This window comes from Haliotis asinina, chromosome 7 (genome assembly GCF_037392515.1).
Source record: "Haliotis asinina isolate JCU_RB_2024 chromosome 7, JCU_Hal_asi_v2, whole genome shotgun sequence".
Taxonomy (NCBI): Eukaryota; Metazoa; Mollusca; class Gastropoda; order Lepetellida; family Haliotidae; genus Haliotis; species Haliotis asinina.
Genome location: NC_090286.1, coordinates 46,487,481 through 46,511,574, shown reverse-complemented (window position 1 = coordinate 46,511,574; position 24,094 = coordinate 46,487,481). Strand labels below are relative to the sequence as shown.

At 36.4% G+C, this 24,094-nt stretch overlaps 1 protein-coding gene across 1 annotated transcript in view; it reads left to right on the top strand.

Annotated features, from left to right (window-relative positions):
* LOC137291314 (membrane progestin receptor gamma-like) overlaps positions 1-15,227 on the top strand; it is a 28,746-nt gene extending 13,519 nt beyond the window's left edge. The window contains exon 2 of the mRNA XM_067822617.1: positions 6,527-15,227. Coding sequence (XP_067678718.1) covers positions 6,549-7,589 — 1,041 coding nt within the window. The 5' untranslated portion in view covers positions 6,527-6,548 and the 3' untranslated portion in view covers positions 7,590-15,227. The remainder of the gene's footprint in view (positions 1-6,526) is intronic.
* Positions 15,228-24,094: the final 8,867 nt, after the last annotated feature.

Genomic DNA, 24,094 nt, shown 5'->3' with positions numbered 1-24,094 from the left:
AATCCATTGAAGCATGATTACTTGATTATTTTCTTCACTAACACAGAAGTAGCAAATTAAGTGACCTACTTTTTGTTCAGTATAAGCTCTCAGTGGTCGATGATATCCCAAATGCATTGATTAATGCTCATGATTTCAACCACTGATTTTCTAAGCAATATGTTAACCAACAAATTGACCATGCACTACCAAAATTTAAACAAGTTCATGCAGAAATAAAAGTGTGTTGTCACATGTGCTCCAGGTCACTGACTGAGGTGTAGGTTAAAGCTCGTTGAGATTTAATGTTGCAGTAGGATCAGCATATATATGCTGAAGGGAAAAAATAAGGTATCACATGAAAGCTGAAGAGTTCCTTTATCTTTGTGGAGAATCCTAAAACAATATAAGCAAAGGAACACTTGTGCTTTCATGTGATCCCTTATAGATGATGATAATACAAAGAAATATCATGTGACTTTAAGGTGTGGAGAACACATACCAGCTGTGTGATTGGCTCTTTGATACTCTTGACATGGTAAATAAGTTTGGAAATATCAGTTCAGTTTTTAACCCAAATATCAGTCTCTGAACAGGTCTAGATAAACCTTTGTATATATCACTTGCTTTCTTGGACAAATTTAAGTTTTGAGTTGCACATAGCTGTGTGCATTTTATCATTTACCCAGTACATCATGAAGGGCTCCATGTTGGTAATCTAGCATACATCTAGGTGAGGATTCAGTTACAGACCTTTTCACTCAGACTCTCCTCAAAATAACTGTCGACGTAATCAGAATTTTACTTCATTCTTAATTCTTCAAAGACATTTAGAAGTTAGTGTAGTAATAAAGACAAATACAGGATAACAACTTCTGTATTTGTTTTATGTGAAGCTGTTATCCATATATTTGTCTTGCATCTGCCACATCTTCATCAATGAGAAAATTGTTAACATTTTTTTAAGAAACTGAGGAATGGCAGCAAATCAGAGTTGTCAGTACATGTGTGTTTTTCTTGGTAAGATTTCCTGATCTTGCACCTCGCAAGCTTTCAGACAGTCTTATGGGATCCACTCTCTACCAGACAGATGGCAGAGGCTCCCGTTTCTTTACATAATAGGAATTTCTAATCACTGATGAAAGGCAGTAGCAATTCTGAAATGGAATTGTATTGGGAAATTGCAGTAAACAGTTGACTTGGGTTTTATCTCGACTCCTGGTTTAATTATTGATTTCGTCAGTAAATATTGATGGTCCAAAACAAAGGTAAAGTTGTGTTGGTCGATAATTACGTAGTTAACCGATGCATGACCGAGGCTAGCTATTTAGACCATTGCAGAGCTCCACTACCTTCCAGTCCATACTGCTTGATCTTGGATTGTCAGTTGGTATGACTGCTTGTAACTGGGGTGAGTAAGTTGTCTGGGCAATGTTTCAAATGTTTTGGGGTTTCCAACAGGTTTGTTATCAAACTGTGATTAATTCATTTGGAATACATACTTTTCACTATGTGCATTGCTAAATGTACACGTATGCTGGCATACTGCATCTGATCCCCGGTGCTGTGTGCAAAACAACCTTATCACTACAATTACCATATCTCTTTATGTTTTAACCTTAGATTTTTGCTATGGTTGACACCTCATTGCACGATTCTACCTTACGCTAAGGTAGTGTTAGTTACGGTAAAAATAAGTTTGGTCCAATGTTTCAACTGATTTGAACATGGCTACAGTTTTGTTGATGTGTGAGGAAACTGTTAGAAGCGTTATTTGGTGGTGTCAGTTATTGCCAAAATGCAAACAGCATATCACATCAAATTCCTGTTGAGTTTCATATAATGCAACAATAAGTAATGCTAACAAAAGGGACATTCAGTCAGAATCATATTCACACACAAAAGCGAGTACCATATATTACTGAACATAAGTGACCCCCTAACTTAGCCTGTTGATCAATCCTGTGGCTGGTAGATATAACACATTGTCAGAGTTGATAGATATTTCACATTGTCGAATCCTCCGAACACCCTTGTCAGGCTAGTTCAAACAATCATCTTTGACTGTTCCAACTAAACAGTGTACAGTGATAGTTTAGTTGTGTCCAAAGCTCATTGTTTCATCATTTGTTTGGAAAAAAATGGTTATGTAAGATTGATAAACATTTGGCACTCAGTATTGAATAATATCCACTGATGTAACTGAAATTTTAGAAATAAAATTACATTATTGTAGTACATGACATTCTAGTTGTGACCAGAGATCATATGGTCTCTGTTGTGACGATCAGCAATGAACAAATACACTGTCATCAAAGTTGCGAAATTAACTGCCGTCTTGTTGAGGTGATGTTGCTACATGCCCCACTCATCTTTGAAAAAGATAAAATCATACCCACTCATCAGATACGAAACATAGTCTTGTATGTACATTAACAATTGGTCATTTTTTTATCCTTTGTTAACAAAAAGTCATTATTTTTTGTGAAGTGGCACTTACATATATTAAATTTTGGATTAACCCAACAAGAGTACTAGAATCAGTACTTTCATAGAAAGTGTAATCCCAAATATATTATTTGTTATATTTCACCATTTTGCAATTGGCATTGTGTATTCACTCTTACAGGTACATTGTGAATGTGAATTTTTCATATTGTATCTACTTTGTATTAAATGTAGTCTTGTGTAACACATAATATATGCAGTGATGCAGTCAGAATAATTTCTGTGCTTTAAGTCACAATGGCACTGATAATTAAAACTTCATCAATGTGAAACTAACAAGGAAAAGTGAAATTATGAATCAGGGAATAATGAAGTATTCTGTGTTATCATGAAGGTCTTTATAGGCATTTATACCCCCATCATGTTCATAATCAGGTACTTTGATATTGTGGAATTACTTGACTGTTATTGGACAATCAGCAATGGTACAACCACCCGTTAATAATTTGTACAATCACTGCTAATGATGTTTCATGTCAGCTTCATTGACAAGCTGACAACCTTCAGTAGACACGCCCATCAGACATGATTTTGACAGCTTTCTCATTGCTATTGATTGCAATCAGGGCATTATTGTTTTGTGTGGCCATTTAGCTGATAATGTGTGTAGTGGCGAGCAGTTCCTGGTATCTTACTAGATGTTACGGCAGTGAGTGGAGGAGGTAAGGGTTGGTGTATGTTGTTACTGATGTCACAGTTGATCTGGTGTTTGCATCTTTAGGTACTGGATAGGACTGCCTGTAGGATTACAGATTTGGGCAAAATTTTAATCATGGTTGTTGATTGCCATCTTTCTTCATTCGCATTCTCTTTGTCTGATGTATTCATGAGAAACTGGTAATGTCTAATCTAATTGACTTTGTTCAGTAAACCATAACGAGTCAGCTTGTGATACTAGACACACCCTTGAGGCAATCTGCCAAGACTCAAGTAATATTTTAAGTCAATAGAATGTATTTATTTATCTTCTTTTGTGATGAAGTCACATCTTAAGACAGATATTCTTCATCATCCTTCTGCTACAGAGTTAATGCGTCTAGTCTATGATTTTACTATAACATTTTTGACCCTAGAAATATTACCCTGTGAACTTGCTCCTGCTGTAGACTGATTGAGTTAAGATTTATCCAGCTGTTCAACCACCTTTAGCCATAGAAATGGTCCAAAATATCAGTTTTCCTGAATAGTGACTAAGCTAAGGCTTGCCAGTATGATTGATCAATGGAAATATTGTACATTGGAAAAAGTTATTATAATTATTGATAGGAAAATTGATATCTTTCATAAGCTAGTGTGAAATTAAGTTAGCTTGCACACATTATACACAAAATTTATATTCAGTGATTGCTTCTCAGTCATGTTCAAGGGTGTTGGACAAGTCTAATAGCTCATTATGCCGAAGTCTCAGGTTCGATTCAACACAAAAGTACAATATGTGAATCACACTTCTGGTGTCCCCCTCCATGATATTGCTGAAATATTGCTAAAAGCAAGATGAAACTCAACTCACTCTTTCACTCTCGCTAGCATTTTTTCTCTTTGCATGAAGTTACTTTTCTGATTTTTTAATGTTTAGCAGGAATTAATCAATATCTGATTAACAAATACATTTACCATACCTCATTGATAAATGTCATTTTCTAATTGCTTGAGTTTTCTTCTATTGTTTAGATTGTATCCCGCTTAAAAGCAAGTAACATTAACTGTACAGAACCTATTTGATACCTCAAATAATAATGAATTAAATCACACATGTGATGTTTGGAAATTACCGATGTTTTGTGAAAGCAAATTCATTGAAGGACGGTAACTCTAAATCTGTTTTTCTTGTCGTCTGCAAAATCAAGACGTTACAAAAAGTTATTTACCTGTCTTCAAACAAAATTATTTAAATGTTCGGTAAGATAAGATATTGTTCACTGGGGCCCTCAGAGCCCATTGGTTGATGTACCCTCGATGTTTGTTTATGTTCCCCTCACCCTTTGGTATCAGGGACCATAAACAAACATGGAGGGTACATCCAGCCATGTTCCACTTGTGACCAGTGAACAACTTATCAATATCCATGATACTGTTCCAATATTTGCCTTTATTGTGTCTGCAACATTTGAATTGCTATTATCATGTACAATTGTTTTGACGAGCAGTGTATTCAGTTGTTTTGACATTTAGACCCAGCATGATTCTGTCTAATCGGCTTTCACATTATTATACCCCTAACTGTCAGGAGATTTCTCTCCATTTGCCTTTATGATTGTTCATGTTTGAATAATTCCATATTGTTTGGACTCGTGAAGGTCCCGGGGTAGAATAGGCCTTCAGCAACCCATGCTTACCATAACAGTCCACTATGTTTGTAAGAGGTGACTAACAGAATCGGGTGGTCAGACTTGCTGACTTGGTTGACACGTTATCAGTTCCCAATTGCACAGATCACTGCTCATGTTGTTGATCACTGGATTGTCTGGTCCTGACTCGATTATTTACAGACCGCCACCATATAGCTGGAATTTTGCTGAGTGCAGCGTAAAACTAAACTCACTCACCCATATTGTTTGTCTCTCGTATTTCAAAGATGACATTGTGGCAGGTCCTATGAGGAGCAGATGTTTTAGGCATTTTCTTATTAAGTTTGCATCAGACTGAAAACCACTATTTTGTAAACCCAAGCTTTGTATTCTTGGAACAACATCTCATTTAGTTGATTGTAAAGGATTACTTTACTGAAAGGTTATCTCCCTCTGCAAAAACTTTTCGATTATTGTACTCACTGAAAAGTCATGACTGAATATTTCTTGAAGACCCCAGGAAGCTTATGTTCATCAAACGTTAACATCACCACTTTAAAATAGCAAGTTGCATCATTTTACATGCGATGTGATGTTTGCAGTTTGCGCAGTTTCTAAATAAAACAAAAAAACACCAGAGAATCATGTTATATGCATCTGCAGTAACAAACTAGAAATGAAAATCTGAAAAAAGTACACTAACCAATTTTTTTTGTGATGATTGATCGTTTGTAGTGAACCAATCATCTATTGTGAGATTTCAACCGATTCCCAACACTAATGTAAACAAGAAACTTAAACCCACCAATGTTAATTATGTCCTCAAATTGTACCTCGGTCAACGCGACAACGAGATGACCATGCACATGAAAAATGATCTGTCTCCTTGACAACCATGACAAACTGGGATGGAAGTTAACAATATTGCGCATGCACCATTAAAAAAAAGTAGGGAATATTCCATTTTGCAACTCTACCACTAGCCAATGCCAATGCATATGAGAAAAAGTAATGTATTTCCATACACATGAAACATTTTCAAAGGGATGGAATAAATTGTGATATTTTTCCTTAATTTCTCTTCAGCGTCCATTTCATCCCTGGCTTCATTGTTTGCATTTTATTAATCTTGTAAATCCAATGTCCACAACTTTTTTTAATGGTATATATTACAGTGTCTTAGAGCTTAGCCACCTTGGAAGAAATACTGCATTCAGTACACATATATGATGTCAAGTACAGCATCTACAAATGTGATATGGTTTATTTATGTTCCTAACATTAGTCCCTTGTGACAAACCCATACAATCTCCTTCAGTTGACATTATCCATTTCTTGTGGTTATGCCTTAGTCAGCATTTGTCTTCTCTTATTGAATCACAGGTCAGAAATGGAGGTTGAAAACAGTATTATTCAGTCAAGACTAGTTATATCAAAACTTTGTACCATAGCATGGTTGTGTTATAAGATTTCAAAGGAATAGCTGCACAGATTTCACAACACATTACAGACTTGGGTAAGGTCCTCGCATAGAATTTCATGATTTTCAGTCAGTGTCCCTTGTTGATATTGCTGCAGAATTGTCAATAGTGATCATATGACTCCACATTTTCATACTTCATTCATTGAAAATGATACACCTAATACGCCATTTCCATCGTGTTAACATGCATGAGAAGCATGTAATCCTGCTGTTAACCTGCAGGTGCTATGAATCTAATATCAGCTGACATAATATTTTTTCGTCATAGGTAAACTGCTGACACAGTAAAGATGGCTGGACAATCATTGCTGAAGAGGTTGCCTCCAACCACAACCAAACAAGGCATCCCGAAGCTGTTTCATGAGCCACATGTAGAGACCGGTTTCCGACACATGCATCAACCCTGGACCTACTACTGCCTCAGCTTCCTCCAGATCCACAACGAATGTATGAATTGTTGGACTCATCTTCTGGCCCTCATCGTAACATTGGTACGAGTTGGTGCCTTCTGGAAAGAGTTCGATCTCATCAGTGACCAGTACATGTGGCCGTTGTCTGCTGGTCTCATTACCATGGTGATATTGTACATCTGCAGCACATGTGCACATTGTTTTTCAAACAAATCAGAACTTATCCATTATACGTGTTTCATGATCGACTATGCGGGTATTGGACTCTATGGCCTCGGGAGCGTTATCCTCCATCATTCGTATTGCTTTCATGACAGTCTCCTGAACAGTGCATTGGACGTGTACTCTGTTCTTGTCGGAGTCTTTTTGAGCATTTTGGTTTGTGTGTGTTGTTCAATTTCTAAAACACGTTACTCCCGTCCATATCCTTTTGCACGTCGGATATGGCAGCTGAGTTCTGTTTTTGCGGTGTATATCTGGCTGATATTTCCGGTGTGGCATCGCGTCATGCTGTACTACATGGGTGAGGAACCATGGGACGATGGCATGGGACATCATGTTCAACAAATGATGTGGTTCTTCTCAGGGGGGTTCTTTTTCGGGTCAGATATACCACAGCGGTTGTTTCCGGGTAAATTTGATTTCTTTGGTCACAGCCATCAGATCTTCCATGTTTGCATAATGATGACATCTTACAAACAGCTCGATGGTGTCTATGAAGATATTTTACGACTTCAACTCTCAGGAAATTTGAAGAAATTGCCCCCACCAACGTTCATGAGTACCTTTGGAGCAGTTTTGTTTGTGATATGTGCAAATCTTATCAGTGTGTGCATCTTCAGGAAAATTGCTGATTGGAAAATTAAGAGTGATCGTGAAATGGAAAAGACTGTCACAAATGGAAATGGAAAATGTTTGTAAAGAAGTAAAGAAATTAGTGTTTGCATAGATCTTTCATTTAAAAATTGGTAGGTATATTTGTGAAGATGTACTTTAGAAAAAGAATAGTGTGCATTATGGAATTTCTTTAGGAAGTGTTTAATCTGAGACAGTGGAATGTTTTCATAGTAAAGTTATGTTGAATATATAGGTCTCTATTAAATTGTTACTATATTCTTTCTGAATACGTTGAATGATTTGGTGTGCATTAGTTTGAAGTGGTAATTGTGAATGAATGATATCTGTTTAGTTATAGTGAAGTTTGTTTTAATTTTAGTCAGTGTAGAGAATCATTTCATATTAATGTAATTACAAGCTCAAAAGAAGCCTTTACTTGAACATTTTCTAACTTATCTAAGGTTGTTAATATGATATGCACAGCAATCAGAGTATTTATATGTTATGTTGTGTTAAGGCAGAAAGATCTCCATATATTATTACTCAGTCTAACATAACATGTATGTGTACCCTCTGTATGAAACTTTGCTTATTGCCTATTAGGGGTGGTGGGGCATTCACTCACTCACTTATTATCCATAATGTGTGCTATCGTGTAAACCAGTATGTACTCTCACCGCAGGGCTGGGGATAAGAGGGCAAGTTGTCTCCCCTAGCACTTCCAGGTTCTGCTGAGCACAACTCACTTCCAGGATATGCTGAGCAATAGTTTGAGTTCCTGATTTTGCTGGATTACGAAAATTGGTATTTCACTATCAGTACAGAGCTGGAAATAACTTTAAAATTGCTAGCATACTCTGGTCCAGTGGCACATGTAAAATCACCTGCCCTGATACTTTTTCCACTTTGCCAGCCAAATTTCTTTTTGAATTTTTAAGTAAGCAGCACTATTAACATTGGGAAGTTAACTGGACACTGGTATATTTTGCTTGCCTAACAGTAAAAATCACCACCCCAGTAGTACATACATCTTCTTTATGCATAGTTGTAAATTAACACCTACTTGAACCATCACATTAGTGGTAGATAAACAGCTGCTTAAACCATTCAAATAACTGGTAAACAGAGACCTGTTTGAACAATTCACAGTAGTAAATAGCATGTACCATTCACAGAAGTGGTAGGTAAAGACATGCTTAAACCATTCAAATAATTGGTAAATAGACACCTCTTTGAACCATTCACAGAAGTTGCAAGTAACATGTACCATTCACAGAAGTAGTAGATAATATCCCATTCACAAAAGTAATCAATAACAGGCACCATTCACAGAAGTGGTAAGAAATGTACCAGTCCCAAAAATGGTAAATAACATGTACCATACTCAGAAGTAGTAAATCACATGTACCATTCACATAAGTGGTAGGTAAACACATGCTTAAACAATTCAAATAAATAAAACCACACCTGGTAGTAACATTTCCTTTACACTTACTTGCCATGCGTTCAAGTGGTTAATGAACACCTGCTTGTAACATTTACATACATGGTAAATAAACACCTTGTACCGTTCACATATATGTTAAATAACACCTGCTTATTACATTTCGTACAGTGGTCATATGGAATGTGTAATGAGGATCACATGGACCTTTACCTGTCAAAGAATGGGGGACAGGATGAAATCTCGGGTGGGACAAACATTGTTGACATTATAACATGAATCATGAAGAACCCTGTGTTACTACCAGTAAATAAGCTGACATTTGTATGTTCTGGCTATCTACAAATTTTAAGATCTCGCAAGCATAGCAGAAATAAATTTGGAGCTTCGTCAAACCTATTTCACTCATATACTGCCTGTCCATGAATAATCATATTCATTTCAAGTAAAAGAGCTATAACAAATATGAAATATATGCATCAGACTAAAAGCAAAATAACCATTGCATTATATCATCAAATGTTTTTCTACAGCAGCCTTTGTTGAATATTCACTTATGTATGTGTAAGCAGAGTGCAACTCATCTTGGGTAGTGGGATAGTCTAGTGGTTTCACTGATGCAGAAGACCTGAGTTAAGTTCACCACGGTCTCTGAAGAGCATTTTTTGTGTCCCAAGATATTGATGGGATATTGCTGAAAGGGATGTAACTCCTCACTCTGTCTAAAGTTGAGGGGTGGGGTATCCTCAGAGATGTAGTGTCTACGAATTTTATTTTCAAACTACACCAATACGATTCCACTAGAAATCCTATGAAAGTTGAATAAAATGCATTAAAATTCAGATAAATAGACAAAAACATATGTTTTCAACGATGAAATACATTGTCAGACTTCATGTACCTTCCATTCATCAAATTTAATGACATATTTGAACTGGAATGAATGTAAGCAACAAACATAATTTTTGGCGAAGCTGATTTTAATACCTTTGAGATTTGACACATTTAGTTCCTCTGGAAATAATATAACCACGTTACCGTAATGTAATTCATTTTTTCTCAGAATCCATCATGATTTTGTTTATTTTGTTGTCTACTGATTGTATGGTCAAACTACTAATTTTGAACGTTGAAACTACTATTTGCAACACTTTGGGGTTGGCATCTCTGTATTTATGGGTTAAAACGTTTGTTCATCATGCAGAAGAACTGGGCTCAATTCCCCAATGTGTACAATGTGTGAAGCCCATTTCTGGTGTCCCGTGCCATTATATTGCTAGAATAATTTGCTAAAAGTGGCGTAAACCTGAACTTGCTCACTCACTCACAATATTAAGCCGTCTTAACTTCAGTCTCCAAAATGGTGTGTTACTGGGCACTGATTGATAGTTTGAAAAATGTATATCTCAAAAAGAGTTCCCTTAACCTTGTAATAAGCACTGTGGACAAGATCTATTCTGAACATTTATCCAAGCAGAGTATGTAAGATCTGTACTTAAAATCTGTACCAACTTGTGTGGTATTTTGTTTGTTGATTTATATTATTTTGTTGTTGGTTTTTGTAGAGATACAATTATCATGACATGCTATTTATGAATATCGTGTTTGACCACATCTGTGTGTATATGTACAGACAAGCTCATTTGATTTTCACTTTGAATAGTATGATATATATGACGTTATTGTCATCCTTGAAACTATGTTAATCAGATATATCGATGATGTTCTTGGGGATCAGAATTTCCCATGATGCACCAGTGGCAGGCGTTCAAACAGTGAACTGAGTTCATGCTCATTATAAACAAATATTGAACTTTTTTGTTTGTTTTTTTCCTAACCATTTGCATATATTAGTCAAATGTGTAGAAGAAACATCGCAAATTAACAATAATTAGTGATTCTTTCGAGTTGGTTATAAATAATTTTCTATTTTGTATCAGTGTCAGAAAACATGTTTAAACATGTTTGGGGTTGACATCTCTGTATCCTAAGGGAGAACATGTTTAAACATATTTTCACAATAACACTGTAATCAGAATTTTTGTGACTGAAGCTTAGTGCTGTTCAGATCTCTTGAAAATGGCTACAGGCTTTGAACTGTGAGAGAACTCGGTCAATACGGTTTCTAGATGTTGGTCACAATGCTTACTCAAGAATTAAAGCACTTGTAATACTGTATTCAGTACTATTATCTCACATACTTGTTCATGACATTTTCACTTGGTAGTGAATGGGAATCATCACCATTTTATCAAGACAGCTGACACCAAAGTTGACAAAGGTAAAGCAAGTTAGCCCAGTCCAGTGCATTGTCTGTGTGTTACATGTCAGAGGTCTATCTAAAACTCCAACCTCTGCAGATAAACTGGAAGGAAAATAACAAAATCATACAAAATCAGGATTTTTCTTATTTATATTTTTTTCTTAATTCAGTGGTATTACCCCAATCTCTCAGCATTAAAGTTAATGCAATAAATTCAGTACCCAGCATTAAATCCTCTTAGTCATGTTTCCTGGTTAATTTTGTTTATTGAACTGTTTATCCAAGACAATAACACTACATATGGTGACACAAAAAGGAAAGATTTCAGTTCCAATTAGGTAATAATAGTTAACATTTGCTGCAGACTTGGAGCTGTATGTGCACCTCTGAGGAGGACTGATAAATCCTTTAGAGTACCCTCATAATTAGGACAGTTAGTGACTTTAGTTGTTTTCACAAAGCCCCAGTCTAGTAATATTTTTGCACATCTATATACGGAATGAAAAAGTTAAGATAGTTTTATCTAATTATTCTTATTATCTAATGTGTGTGCCTGTTCAATAACCAAATGGAGCAAGCGTGCAGACTGATTTCCAGTGAAATAAAGACATCTGCCAAGCTTCCATCAAAGGACCAGCTGACTATGGAGGCCGGCATCCTCCCGAGGCAAGGGACTTAACTGACCATTATGCCAGTTTTCATCCTTGATGAACTGGACGAAAATTTCATAGCTTGATCACAGTACCACCATTAGGTATTATATGTTTTGTTCCTAAAAATACTTAGCCATCCTTTTGACCAATCAGATTCAACCTCTCGCGTATTTAGTATTTGCTTCCAACAAAATGGTGCAACCAGTCAAGACAGTCAGATTGATAATCAAGATATGTGTCACAGTACCATGGGTCCTAACTCAGTGAGTGCCTGAGATTGCTTGAATACCTTAAAAAGATTCTGTCAATGCCCAACGAACTGAACGGATGTTCTGCTCACAACTTGGCCAGAACCTGCACAGCTGTCGCCATGTTGTTCAGGAACAGAATGTCAATTTTCACATTCTATTTTGAATGGAGGTGCGGTGGGGTAGCCTAGTGGTTAAAGTGTTTGCTTGTCACACCGAAGACCCGGGTTCGATTCCCCACATGGGTACAATGTGTGTAGCCCATTTTCTGGTGTCCCCTGCTGTAATATTGCTGGAATATTGCTAAAAGCGGCGTAAAACTAAACTCACTCACTCACTCACTCACTCACTCACTGTTTTGAATGGACTGTTTTGAGGCACTTTAGGACAGACAAGCTGTATTTCCATAGTTCCAGCCCAGTCCAGCAAGACTCACAACTGGACTTAATCAGCTAACTCCCTTGCCTCGGAAAGATGAGAAGTAGCAGGCTCTGTGTAATCTCTTCACTTAATAGACTGCATCTTATTGTCATAATAAACTGACATTGACAAATGACCAGCACAAGGGTGGAAGTATCGGTCAGACACACGATAGTCTTGCGATTGGTCTATGGGCAGGGTCTTGTTTGAAACACTTATTTCACCGTAGGAATATAATTGTTTGAGTACAGTATTCTATATATGATCTGCATTGTTATACTAGAAGTGATTTATTTTGCAGTGTGATTTTTCATAGTAAGAAGTGATTGCAATTTATGAAACACAAATATTGAAGAGTGTATGATTTCTGGTTGACTGGGAAATGTGTAATGGTGGTTTGTCATCACTGTTTTTGAGTTGTCAGACTTGCCTGACTCTTCGTCATGTCAAACTGGTTACAAAATCCTGCCGTTTCCGTTATCTTCTTATCATGTGCCAGTTATGTTTCAAACCTAATATAACTTAGATATCGAGAAATGGATACAAGAACATTAGGATCACATTTACATTGTTAGGTCTCAGGTCAATTTAATTTCATAATCTTTTAGCAAAGGAAAATACAGAACAAAAGCCTGTGCATTTTGTTTTTTATAAGAGACAAGCGAACAAGGAATAATCTAATTATACATGCATAGTTGAATATATTTTACAGGTGTTAAAAGAATCAATTTTGACCATATTTATTTCCATAGGAATACAATTGTTGTTTATTGAAGTGTTTGGTTAGCACTGGTTAAACGAGTCATATGACACGTACACATTTGTTAGTTTACACAAAACATTACAATTTGTTTGTGATAAGAATTTTTTACGAGGATAATACATGACTATTACTCAGTATTTCGTCTGAATTTTAACCTGGTCAGTATGCTAAGAGTAACTAAACACTGAGTGTTGATTACCTCGTTGTTCTCCACATTATCAGAAGCTGTCTCAGATATGTTGTGGACAATGTCAATTTTTGTTAGAAACATGATTTTTACATGGTCATACAAACCCTCAGGCTTAACTGTTTAGTTTTTCAGTTTGTATTAGGTGTCACGAGTATGATGTATGTAGTGTACACAGGTAATGTTTATCATCTTTCACCTTGGGTTCATTCAGATGGTGTAATATATTAAATCCAGTTCTACACTAGAAACTCAGGCCTTTTTTACACATGAATGAAATATTCTTTATGATTTGTAGCGTGTTATAGTCTACTATTTTGTTAAGATATGTTGTATTTTAAGTGCAATAAGCTGTTTTTACACTGTCTGCTCAGTCTGGATATGGTTTATTCGTTTTGCAATATCAGTTTGTTCAAAATATAATCTAGACGTGTGGATGTGTGACTAATAAGGAAGGTGAACTACGTTTCTATTCTTTTTTCCTCACATTTCATATTTCAGATCTCTGATTTAGGTCTAAGAGAACATCATACTTAGCAGTTCGATATATACTTATTCATGTTCTGTGTCAGAGTAAAACAGCTGGTTTCACACAAAACACCATTTGTGAATAATATACCTTTAGTATATGTGTATTTTTTATAATTTTAAACCTTTAAGCAGATGTTTTGTCATGAGACAGATGAATGTGTACAAAGCATGCCCAACAATCTGAATTGTTTGAAAGACTTGTTTTTCTTGGTATGAAGTTCATTATTTTCAATATTTTGTTCATTTTATTCTTTGTCGGTATGATTGTCTTTCACAGCATAGGCTCTGTGCTGGCTGAGTATGCAGTGTGTTTTCATTATGTTTGCTATAATACCTCAGAAAATATGCTAATGCAGGCATAGGTTTGAAATAGGGGTGAGACTGATTTATGTTTTTTTCATATTTTGATTAAAAGTGCAATTTGAGAATTCTATATTATATTTTTCTTTATCTGATTTATATATTCCCAATATCAAATATATGAGATATTCACAGTTAAATAAATTTGCAATCCCAACTGACTCAGTGAATATTGATTTCACCAGGATAGATCCACAAAATGAATTTGTCTCTGCATATCATTGATGTGAGGAACTCTGTCAGACTCCTGTCTGTGAAAAACAGGCATTCAGCAATAGAAACCCTTTTGTGAATGACAAGTTATATTCAAATGTATTTTGTGAACTTATAGAAAGAGGGGGCCAGGGAACAGGGAAGAGCTGTTATAGGAGTAATATGTGGGTAATGTATTGTGAGGCCAGGGACATGAAGGATACATGCTATTTTCATTTGCATTTATTTTCATGAGGGGCATTGGGGGAAGCCAAGTGGTTAAAGCGCTCACTCGTCATGCCGAAGACCCAGATCCAGTTGCCCACATGGGCACAAAATGTGTGAAGCCCATTTCTGGTCTCCCTGCTGTGATATTGCTGAAATATTGCTGAAAGTGGCGTAAAACATTTTCAAGAGCAGTAAGTAGGAATGCCATATGTGAAGTAAGTGTTAAGAAGTTTGTCTGACATTTTTTTTATTACTCCCAAAACCCTGTTATAAGGAGAGGACTCTTACCCAGGGGAAGTGCAGGTACCCATCAGTGTAGATATACATGAAGACAGGGTTTAGCGAGAGACTAACTAACTAACTAACTAACTAACTAACTAATAAATTAAATGAATAAATAAAATTTAGTAGTAGTAAACCAAAAAAAAGTAAAAGAAAACAACATGCACACCCACATTCACGCTCAGTTTGTCTGACATTCATAATTTTATTATGGTTCAAGGCTACTCCATTTCTAATGGAAAAGAGAAGAGGTTGAAAATGGACTTCTTTTCCTGCTCCAGATCCTGAATTTATGATGATACGAGCGACTCTAAGCTAACTCTCATTGTCACCAAATGATTATTTATGAGATATTAAGATACTTAACTTCTAATTATTGTGAATGCTGACATTCAGCTGATAAAGAAACAAGAATTACCGGTAGCTCTGAAACATTGTGATAATGAATTAGGAGAAGTCTTAATCCATAAAACATGTCATGCATTCATGCATCATAATTGCTAAGAAACAGGATGCAACTTTTCCCACTCACACATTCGAATTTGGCCTCATTTTGAAAACGCCATCCTTAACAAGACCAATATACAAACTGGAAACACATTTCCTTCAAACTGGACCAAAATTCAATGGTTTTTGTGTCGCTGACCCAGGTCTTTTCCAAGTATCTCCTTTCTCAACATGCAACACTGTTGCAACTGGTTTGGCTTTGAATTCATATATGCTAACTTTTTCAAGACGGTGTTTACTAAGTCAGTATGCTTGTAGTAACAAACCGTGTCCTTAACGGATTCATCTAATGTAGTCCAGAGACCATCATGAGGGTTTCATGTTAAGCCTTCAGAAAATGTTCTCCATTAGCTTAGTCAGAAAATAGATAAACCAATTTGCTTACATTCTGATTACATTTGTAATATAATTATTACATAGAGTTTCTGCCTGGATGGTTGTAAACCCTGAGAAGACTCTCTTTCCATCCCACTGACCTATTTGTATTTTCATGAAAGTCACCTAAGACACTTGAAACACCTTCAAAATCGGTATCAAAATGGTATGTTCCGTAGAATCATCACCCTATGCTTATTTTTATGTTGTGATCAGTCAATGGAAAAAGAGTGCTAACAAATCCATGTTTAACCTGTAGATAAGCTTACCCCATACTAACAAAAAGTATCTGAAATGAACATATTTACCAAAAAGTAAAGTTTATGGTATAAAAAATAATAAAACATAATGCAAAGGAGACCTGAGATTATCTTGAAGCAGTGGAAATCTAGACTTGCTTCATTTACTCGACTTGCATGGGCTTTCTTTGATATATTTGCTTCGGGTCTGTATTACTGCTGTTTTGAGTCCTAAAAATTTGGCTTATCTGTGATATAATAAGCAGAAATCTCTTCTGAGAGTTTCACAGTGAAATAGGCTACTGATTGTTCATACAAGATATATTCTCATCAACAAGATAACTATCATATGCTTTGAACAAACATATGAATGTTTCCTTCAGCAAATATTGCATCATGTTTTAATAAGTTAGTATGATTAATGAACAATTCTTACGAAAACATCCCTCTAACACTTGATTAAGGTTCTTAAGACTTGTTTTGGAATCCACAGATTTAGCTTCATCAAAATATGTAAAGGCCAAATAGGTTATACAGACTTGTGGAATGTGCTTAAAGTTGATACGAGGATAGCTGATTGTAACTGTCAGGACATTGGACATGTGTATGACTGGAGTAGAGTGAATGGCTTCCTGTTGTGTTTTTCTTTATTACTTCGGTTCATGTTTATTTCTCCACAAACAATTGCACGACTATTTTATGAAAAGAGGAGACCATTATGCCCTTTTAGTAATTTTATGAAAGCTATAGTTTTGTCCATATGCTTTATTGAATACTACAGATATAGTGATTATTTTTATATAACATTGAATTTCTGGCAGTGAATATTATATGACAAGAAGCACCTATATTTTGAGAATGGTAAATGCTGAATAGAGACAATATCTGCTATTTTATACTGGCATGTTCATGATATAATCACATGGGTTGTGATACATCACAGTTTGCTGGAGTTGATTGTCGCATTCCAGACTTGCAATTTTTAGATTTTCTACAGACATCTATACAAAATGATGAGTGGCCAAAATTGTTAACTGTCCTGCTTTCAGCAAGTACAGACACATTTTTAACTTTAACTTTTGGATCTGAATTCCCAGCGTACAGTTTTCCAGATGAACAGATTTCCAGATTACATCATGTGGGCACAGAGTAAAATTACTTTAGATTGATATTTGTTTCAAAAGGTTCGACACAAGATCATCCTGGACCAGAAGTTGTTAGTGAGGGACTCGATGTAGGTATAACTGAAAACTAGGCATCAGTACGTCCTTCCATACCTATGTATTGTTGATTATGTGAAAGGGACAGTGGGGTAACCTTGCGGTTAAGTCATTTACAATGCCCATCACACTGACGACCTGGGTTCGATTTCCGACATGGCTACAATCAGTGAAGCCCATTTCTGGTGCCCTCTGCCACAATGTTACTGGAATATTGCTACAAACAGCATAAAGCCATATTCACTCACTCAGAGTATGTGAAACATTTTAAATGGCATGACCTCTGAATATCAAAATATATTGTGTTGTCTGAAGTTTTTTGGTCGAATAAAATAAAGATAAGAATAATAGCTTTCCTTTTATACTGTGTTAAAAGTGAACTTTGTATATTCCATTTTGAAACCCAATTTGATTGGTGACAAAGTTCAACTAGGGTTAATAATTGCAAAGATGTTCTATGGATGTCCTTAACAAATAGTTGGCATTCTGATATATCAGTGCTAACAGAGAGTGTTTAGTGTAGTTATGATGTGTAAGCATAGTAACAGAAAATTTATCGTATCACAATACGTCAGAGTACCTCTTACAGTAATGAGTCCTGGTAAGTCACTGTTTGTGATTTATTAGTGAAGTCATGTCATGTTACAGTAGTTACAGTACTCATTTAAAATTAAGGATCACCCACAATATATGTCTGTGTGTTGCAATGGCCACTCTCCATAATAATTGTAGGCATATAAAAAGTATTCTTTAACTTTTTTGTGCAATATATTTTGCCTTATCTAGCACCTACAATAAGTTGTCATGTAAGCAGTCTCAATGGCAGATCCCTGTATTCTCTGTATATCATGTACCTGTGATAATGCATGTAACGAAAACCTGTATCATGCACTTTTCATACTGGAGAATGATCTTTGCCAGATATTGAAAATGTATTAAAAACTATTAAGATTTGCCTTTTGAGACATTTTCATAACACAAAATGCAATATTTAAAAGGTAGCAGAACTATTAACCACTTTTCTGTCATGAACAGTTTATTTTCCAATACAAATCAGTGCAGACAGAACCTGTTACACTAACTTCTGACATATCACTTGCCACACATCCTTTTGGAGACTGTAGGGTGGCCTGTTGGTTACAGTGTTCCTTTGGATTCAATGTGTGATGCCCATTTTTGGTATACTGGCATATTCATAAAATCAGTGTTTAACCTTGTCAGTCATTCATATCCTTTTGAAATACATGTCTCTTAAAAACAATATAATTGACCAAAATATTGTTTGTGTATTATGTGTGATCTTACCTTATTAATTACAAAAATCACTGGCTTTTTATGTAAGATTCATTTCGTTGCTTTTACCTATTATATACATGTTCACAAGAATGTTTCCCAGTTTAACTAGAATGTTAACAGAATGCTGAATAGTAACAGACACTTTAACCATTCCATGTATCCAGGAGGCCAGAACATTGTAATAAATATGCCGAATATAAACAAGCCTTTGTCATTTTTACATCCGAGTTGATGACATGATAATTTAGTCATCTAGAAAATATCTTCATTTGATAAGGGGTTCAGTCAGCTGTAATTCAGATTTTGTCTTTAAATGTCATGAAATTGATCTCTTATGTACCAGGCAACTGAAATTGATAGGATCTTTGCTATAATATTGAGGATTATGGCTAGCCTGGGTGGCCTAGCAGCTTTGAACTCGCATCACTTTTACATCAAAGATTTGGGTTCGACTCTTCCACAGTGTGTGATGTCTTGAGGGAAGTCATGGTTGGTCTGAGGCATCTAGGTGGCCCAGCAACCATGAACTCATTACATTAAAGATTTGGATTTGATTCTCACTGTGTGATGCTTTGAGAGACTCTTGAGGAATAAAGTTGGTCAGGGTGCCCAACATCAAAGACCTGTGTTTGATTCTCCAACAAATAATGTGTACTGTTGCAACCTGTTGTACCGCAACTGTGATGTTAATGAAGTCTTGCTCAGAGTAGTGAGTGAGTTTAGTTTTACGCCACACTCAGCAACATTCCAGCTACATGGTGGCGGTCTGTAAATAATCGGTTCTGGACCAGACAATCCAGTGATCAACAACATGAGCATCGATCTGCGCAATTGTTAACCGATGACACGTGTCAACCAAGTCAGCAAGCGTGACCATCCAATCCAGTTAGTCGCTTCTTACGACAAGCATAGTCACCTTTTATGGCAAGCATGGGTTGCTGAAGGCTATTCTACCCTAGCACCTTCACAAGTCCTCAAAGTAGTGTGAAGGCCTACTCAGTCCTATGTTGTTGCAACAAAGGCCAACTGACATTTGTGTATACACATCAATACAAACAATATTCTATTTTCTTCAAAATGCATGTACATACAAAAGGAGGATTGTCTGTCATGGATTTAACAGATGTTATTTCTTATATGTTTATGATGTTTGCAACCTGAGCTTCACAAACGTGCATTGATGTATAAATTGCTACTGACACCAAGACAGTGTAGATTTGGGTTAGAACTGTTCTCATCAGTTACAGGTGACTAAAGTGATTTAATGGTCAGGCTTTCAGGAACATCATCATATCCCAGTTCTGTAGACTGATGTTCATGCTTTTGATCAGTGGATTGTCTGATCCAGATTCAGTTATTTACACATCACCAACATATAGCTGGAATATTGCCGAGTGCTTCATCAGACAACAACCAAACGAAATCAATCCATTCAAATGATGATGAGTCTTGTGGATGTGTGATTGCAGCATCTGTCGTCCTTATTCCTTGTAACAGGTTTATTCTTAATAGTGAATCAATGAGTTATGTACCTATGAAAATACGAAGGTGAATGTCCTCAGTTCAACTCCACAGATGTTGTTGGCTTGTGAAACATTCAGCCTATTACCGTACTTCATCTTCTGTGAAGACCATCATTCTTGAGAAACATGGCAGTGAAATCATTGTGAGTAGGGATGTTAGTGATTTGTGTTATCTTCCAAGTGAACATCCAAACATGCAGTACTGACAATGAGGATATATTTCAACCCCAGAAAAGGATCCATCCTTCCTTTTTATCTCTTACATAAGTAATATGTACATCGAACATAGTGAAATACACGTAAACATGCCATTTAAATTTATAACAGACATTTTCACCAATCTTACTGTAAACTAGCGGTCTATGGATGAGGTGGTAATCAGTTCATAGTCACTTTTTATGGCAAGCATGGGATGCTGAAGACTATTCTACCCCAGCACCTTTACAGGTCCTCAGAGTAGAGTGAAGTCCCATGTTGTTGCAACATAGGCCTACTGGAGTATCAACTGACATTTGTGTACAAACATCAATACAAACAATATTCTATTTTCTTCAAAATAGGCGGTAATCAGTTCATGGTTGTTGATAATATGACGTGAAATTGGTGTTATCACAGTTTGAGCGAAAAACGTACCCTCGCGAACATGGTAAGCAGAAGTTATACGCACATGAATAGGGTAAATTAAGCAAGCAAGTTTGTTGACCTATATTTTCCATTTTCTATCAACTACACATCATTTCTAGGTGTGAGTAGACACAATATAATTGTGAATTCTTTGAATAATGCATATCAAAGTTATAATTATCAGTAACTGTCACTTGTCTGAGGATCCCATCACAGGGGGTCAGCTTATGTACGAAACACAGCATTCTGACATTGGTTTCAAGGGTCAAGTTAAGGGGGTTGGCTTATCTATAGTAATTTATGATGAACATGTGTGTATAGAAAGCTGGGAGTGATGTTAGTACCCAACATTTGCCACCTAGGTGAAATCCATGAGCACAGTTATGGAGCTGACAAACTAAGAAACAATCTGGGCAAAGTGAGACTTGAACCTGTTGTTCACAGCTTGTCAGTCAAATTCTGTAACCATGTATGAAATTAAAACAGACAACAATCTCAAATTTATGATTTTATTGACATTTACAGTTTCAGTAGATAAAATATCTACAGCCTTGATTTTCTACCTCAAATTTCAATTTACATCATTAAAACCTTTTTGCTAAAACATCTTCGATTACAATGAGTCATTGATATGCTGAGACACTACACTAACATTGCACACAGACCTCTCAGCAAGATGTATGTGAACAACAGCCAGACAGACACACAGAAGCTGGAGAAGGGTTGTATGAAGAGTAAAAGGCTCACAGATAAACCTAAACAACACGTGGAACAGAAAAAGCATGCTAGCACTGCGTCACACTGCACTGGGAGTCTTAACAGTAGTCTTATCAAACGGGATATTTAGCAGCTTTTGACAGGTTCTTGTCTTTTGAGTGATGGCTGTCTCGATACTAGAAAGTTGTTGGATTGTATAGTAAAACTTCATTGAATATATGATTTCCAAGATACAGAGCTAATGTGATCCTAGGACTGAATTTCAGAGATACAGACAGCATGCATGACAACTTTGCATGACAGGTGATCTTGACAGACCTTGTGACAAGTCTGCAAGACAAGTTATCATCAAACATACCTTGTGATAAGTCTCTAAGTGATCATTATACATATCATAGTTCATGAAAAGTGACCATGGTAAGCCCTGCATGAGCAATTGATCATGGCATTCTTGCATGACAAAGCTGCATGGAAAATCTGCATGACAAACAGCCTCCATAAGCCTGTATGAGGACAATTCTGCATAGCAGGAGCTGACCAACTCTGTCTGGCTCCACCTGACTCAGATAGTACCCACAGATTCACACTGTTAGGGTCTAACAGAATCACAATGTTGTAAAAGAACATGATGGTCAGTCAGTCAACACCAGTAATGGACATGGTGCTGACACACAAAGGATCATCATCAGGTTGCATCTGGGATTCAATCCATGATCAGAGTAAGGGAGAACGCTATTTCCATGTGTTCTCCTCAAATCTGGCAATACTAACTGAACATTTTATAACAATCAAAAGTAGTTTCTGGAACAGCTGTAATGTTAAGTTTGTATATAGTCTTTAACATGCTATGAACTAACTAGACTTACCCTGTCATGTTGAACCACAAAGATTTTCTGAAGACTCACAAATACATGGAACGCATCAATATCTACTGCCTATATAATATCAAAGGATGAAATTCTCACACGGTACCTCAGATGCTGATAAATTCTCAGATGTCCTGCCCAATCTACATCCCAGAAACAGGATCTCTCCTGGAACTACATATAAATAAAGAAATGATGTACCACAGATACATAACTAACCTTACAGTTTGATCACAAAGAGCATGAAGAAGACATGAAGGGTTCTGAGAACATTGTACCAATTTTTTTCCCCAGACAATTCTAGTTCACTCCATTCAGGTAACATGTATTAATTTTGTATTGGATTTGTAGTTTACTTTACACAGTTTACAGTGCTGACTGAACTGAACTGAACTGAACATGTCATGACAGATTCTACCATGACTTCAGTAGATACTGGATTGTGATTGGTTAATTAAAGTCATTCAGAGGTATACAACCATGTTATACATATCTGACTATCCAACACAGTATATATATATTCTTAAATATACTTATTGCAGAATAGAGATAAGCATACAGTTAGAAAATCAGAGGTACATAACAAAAATTATAATACCTCTAAATTTCATTTAAAACAGAATGAGTAGAGTGATGTCTTAAATAAAAAAAACAGAGCTATAATAAATTTGTTATATACCTCTGATTTTCCAACTTTGTATGTTTATCTCCTACTTAACTATTGAAAATAAAAGCAATGGTAGTCTTTAACGTTTTTTAAGAAGTGTGGATCTAAAATCACAATCCGTGAACTAAGACTGCTTGAAACTGTCCACACTGGTACCAAAACAAAGATGCTGAAGAGGTCAGGTGTTCTGGAACCATCCGTTCCACTTAGTCTCGTGTAGGTAGAGTCATCAACAATTATCACAGAACACATGGTACAACTACCAGATACTGTTTGAGCATGTGAAGGAGTCACGGAGAAGAATTTGAAAGAATCAACTCTCACCAGTGCTCACAACTATAGCCTGCAGCTTTGTCACAAGACAAGTGAAGAACTACAAGTCTGCTCACCAGCCAATTTTGACAAGAATCACAGAAATACTTATGAATACAACTGAAATAACTATGCCTTCATACCAGCAAACTGTCCTCACTAGCCTAGTGCATATCAACCACTGCCACGACTAATAAGACTCAGAATATCTGACAACTTGCCATAACACTAGGTAGCCAAACCCTAAGTGACCAGTGACCAATGTGTTCTTTTGAAATTGGTCAACACACTGTCAGAAGCAAAACCATCCTACATGACTATCCGTGGATTATTTACAAGACTGTTCTATATGTGTCTGTATTCAAGTGAGGAAATCACAGCAAATGGCAGGCACTCTGGCCCTCCCATTTCCCTACTGTACAGAACTGGACAGCAACACTATAGTGACTGCATGACATTGGTGATGGTAGGAGAGAATGCTGTCCTGACACTGACTAGTTTGATGACACCTGCAGTGTGATGGGTGGTTATACAAATTTAAATCAACATGACCTTGTGGTTAAAACAACTGTCGATGAAACAAATTTGTTGTGACACATTTTCTGCTACCATGTCTTCCAGGACAGACAGAAAAGAGTACTCATGGCAGCACTGCCATCGTTCTGAAAACCT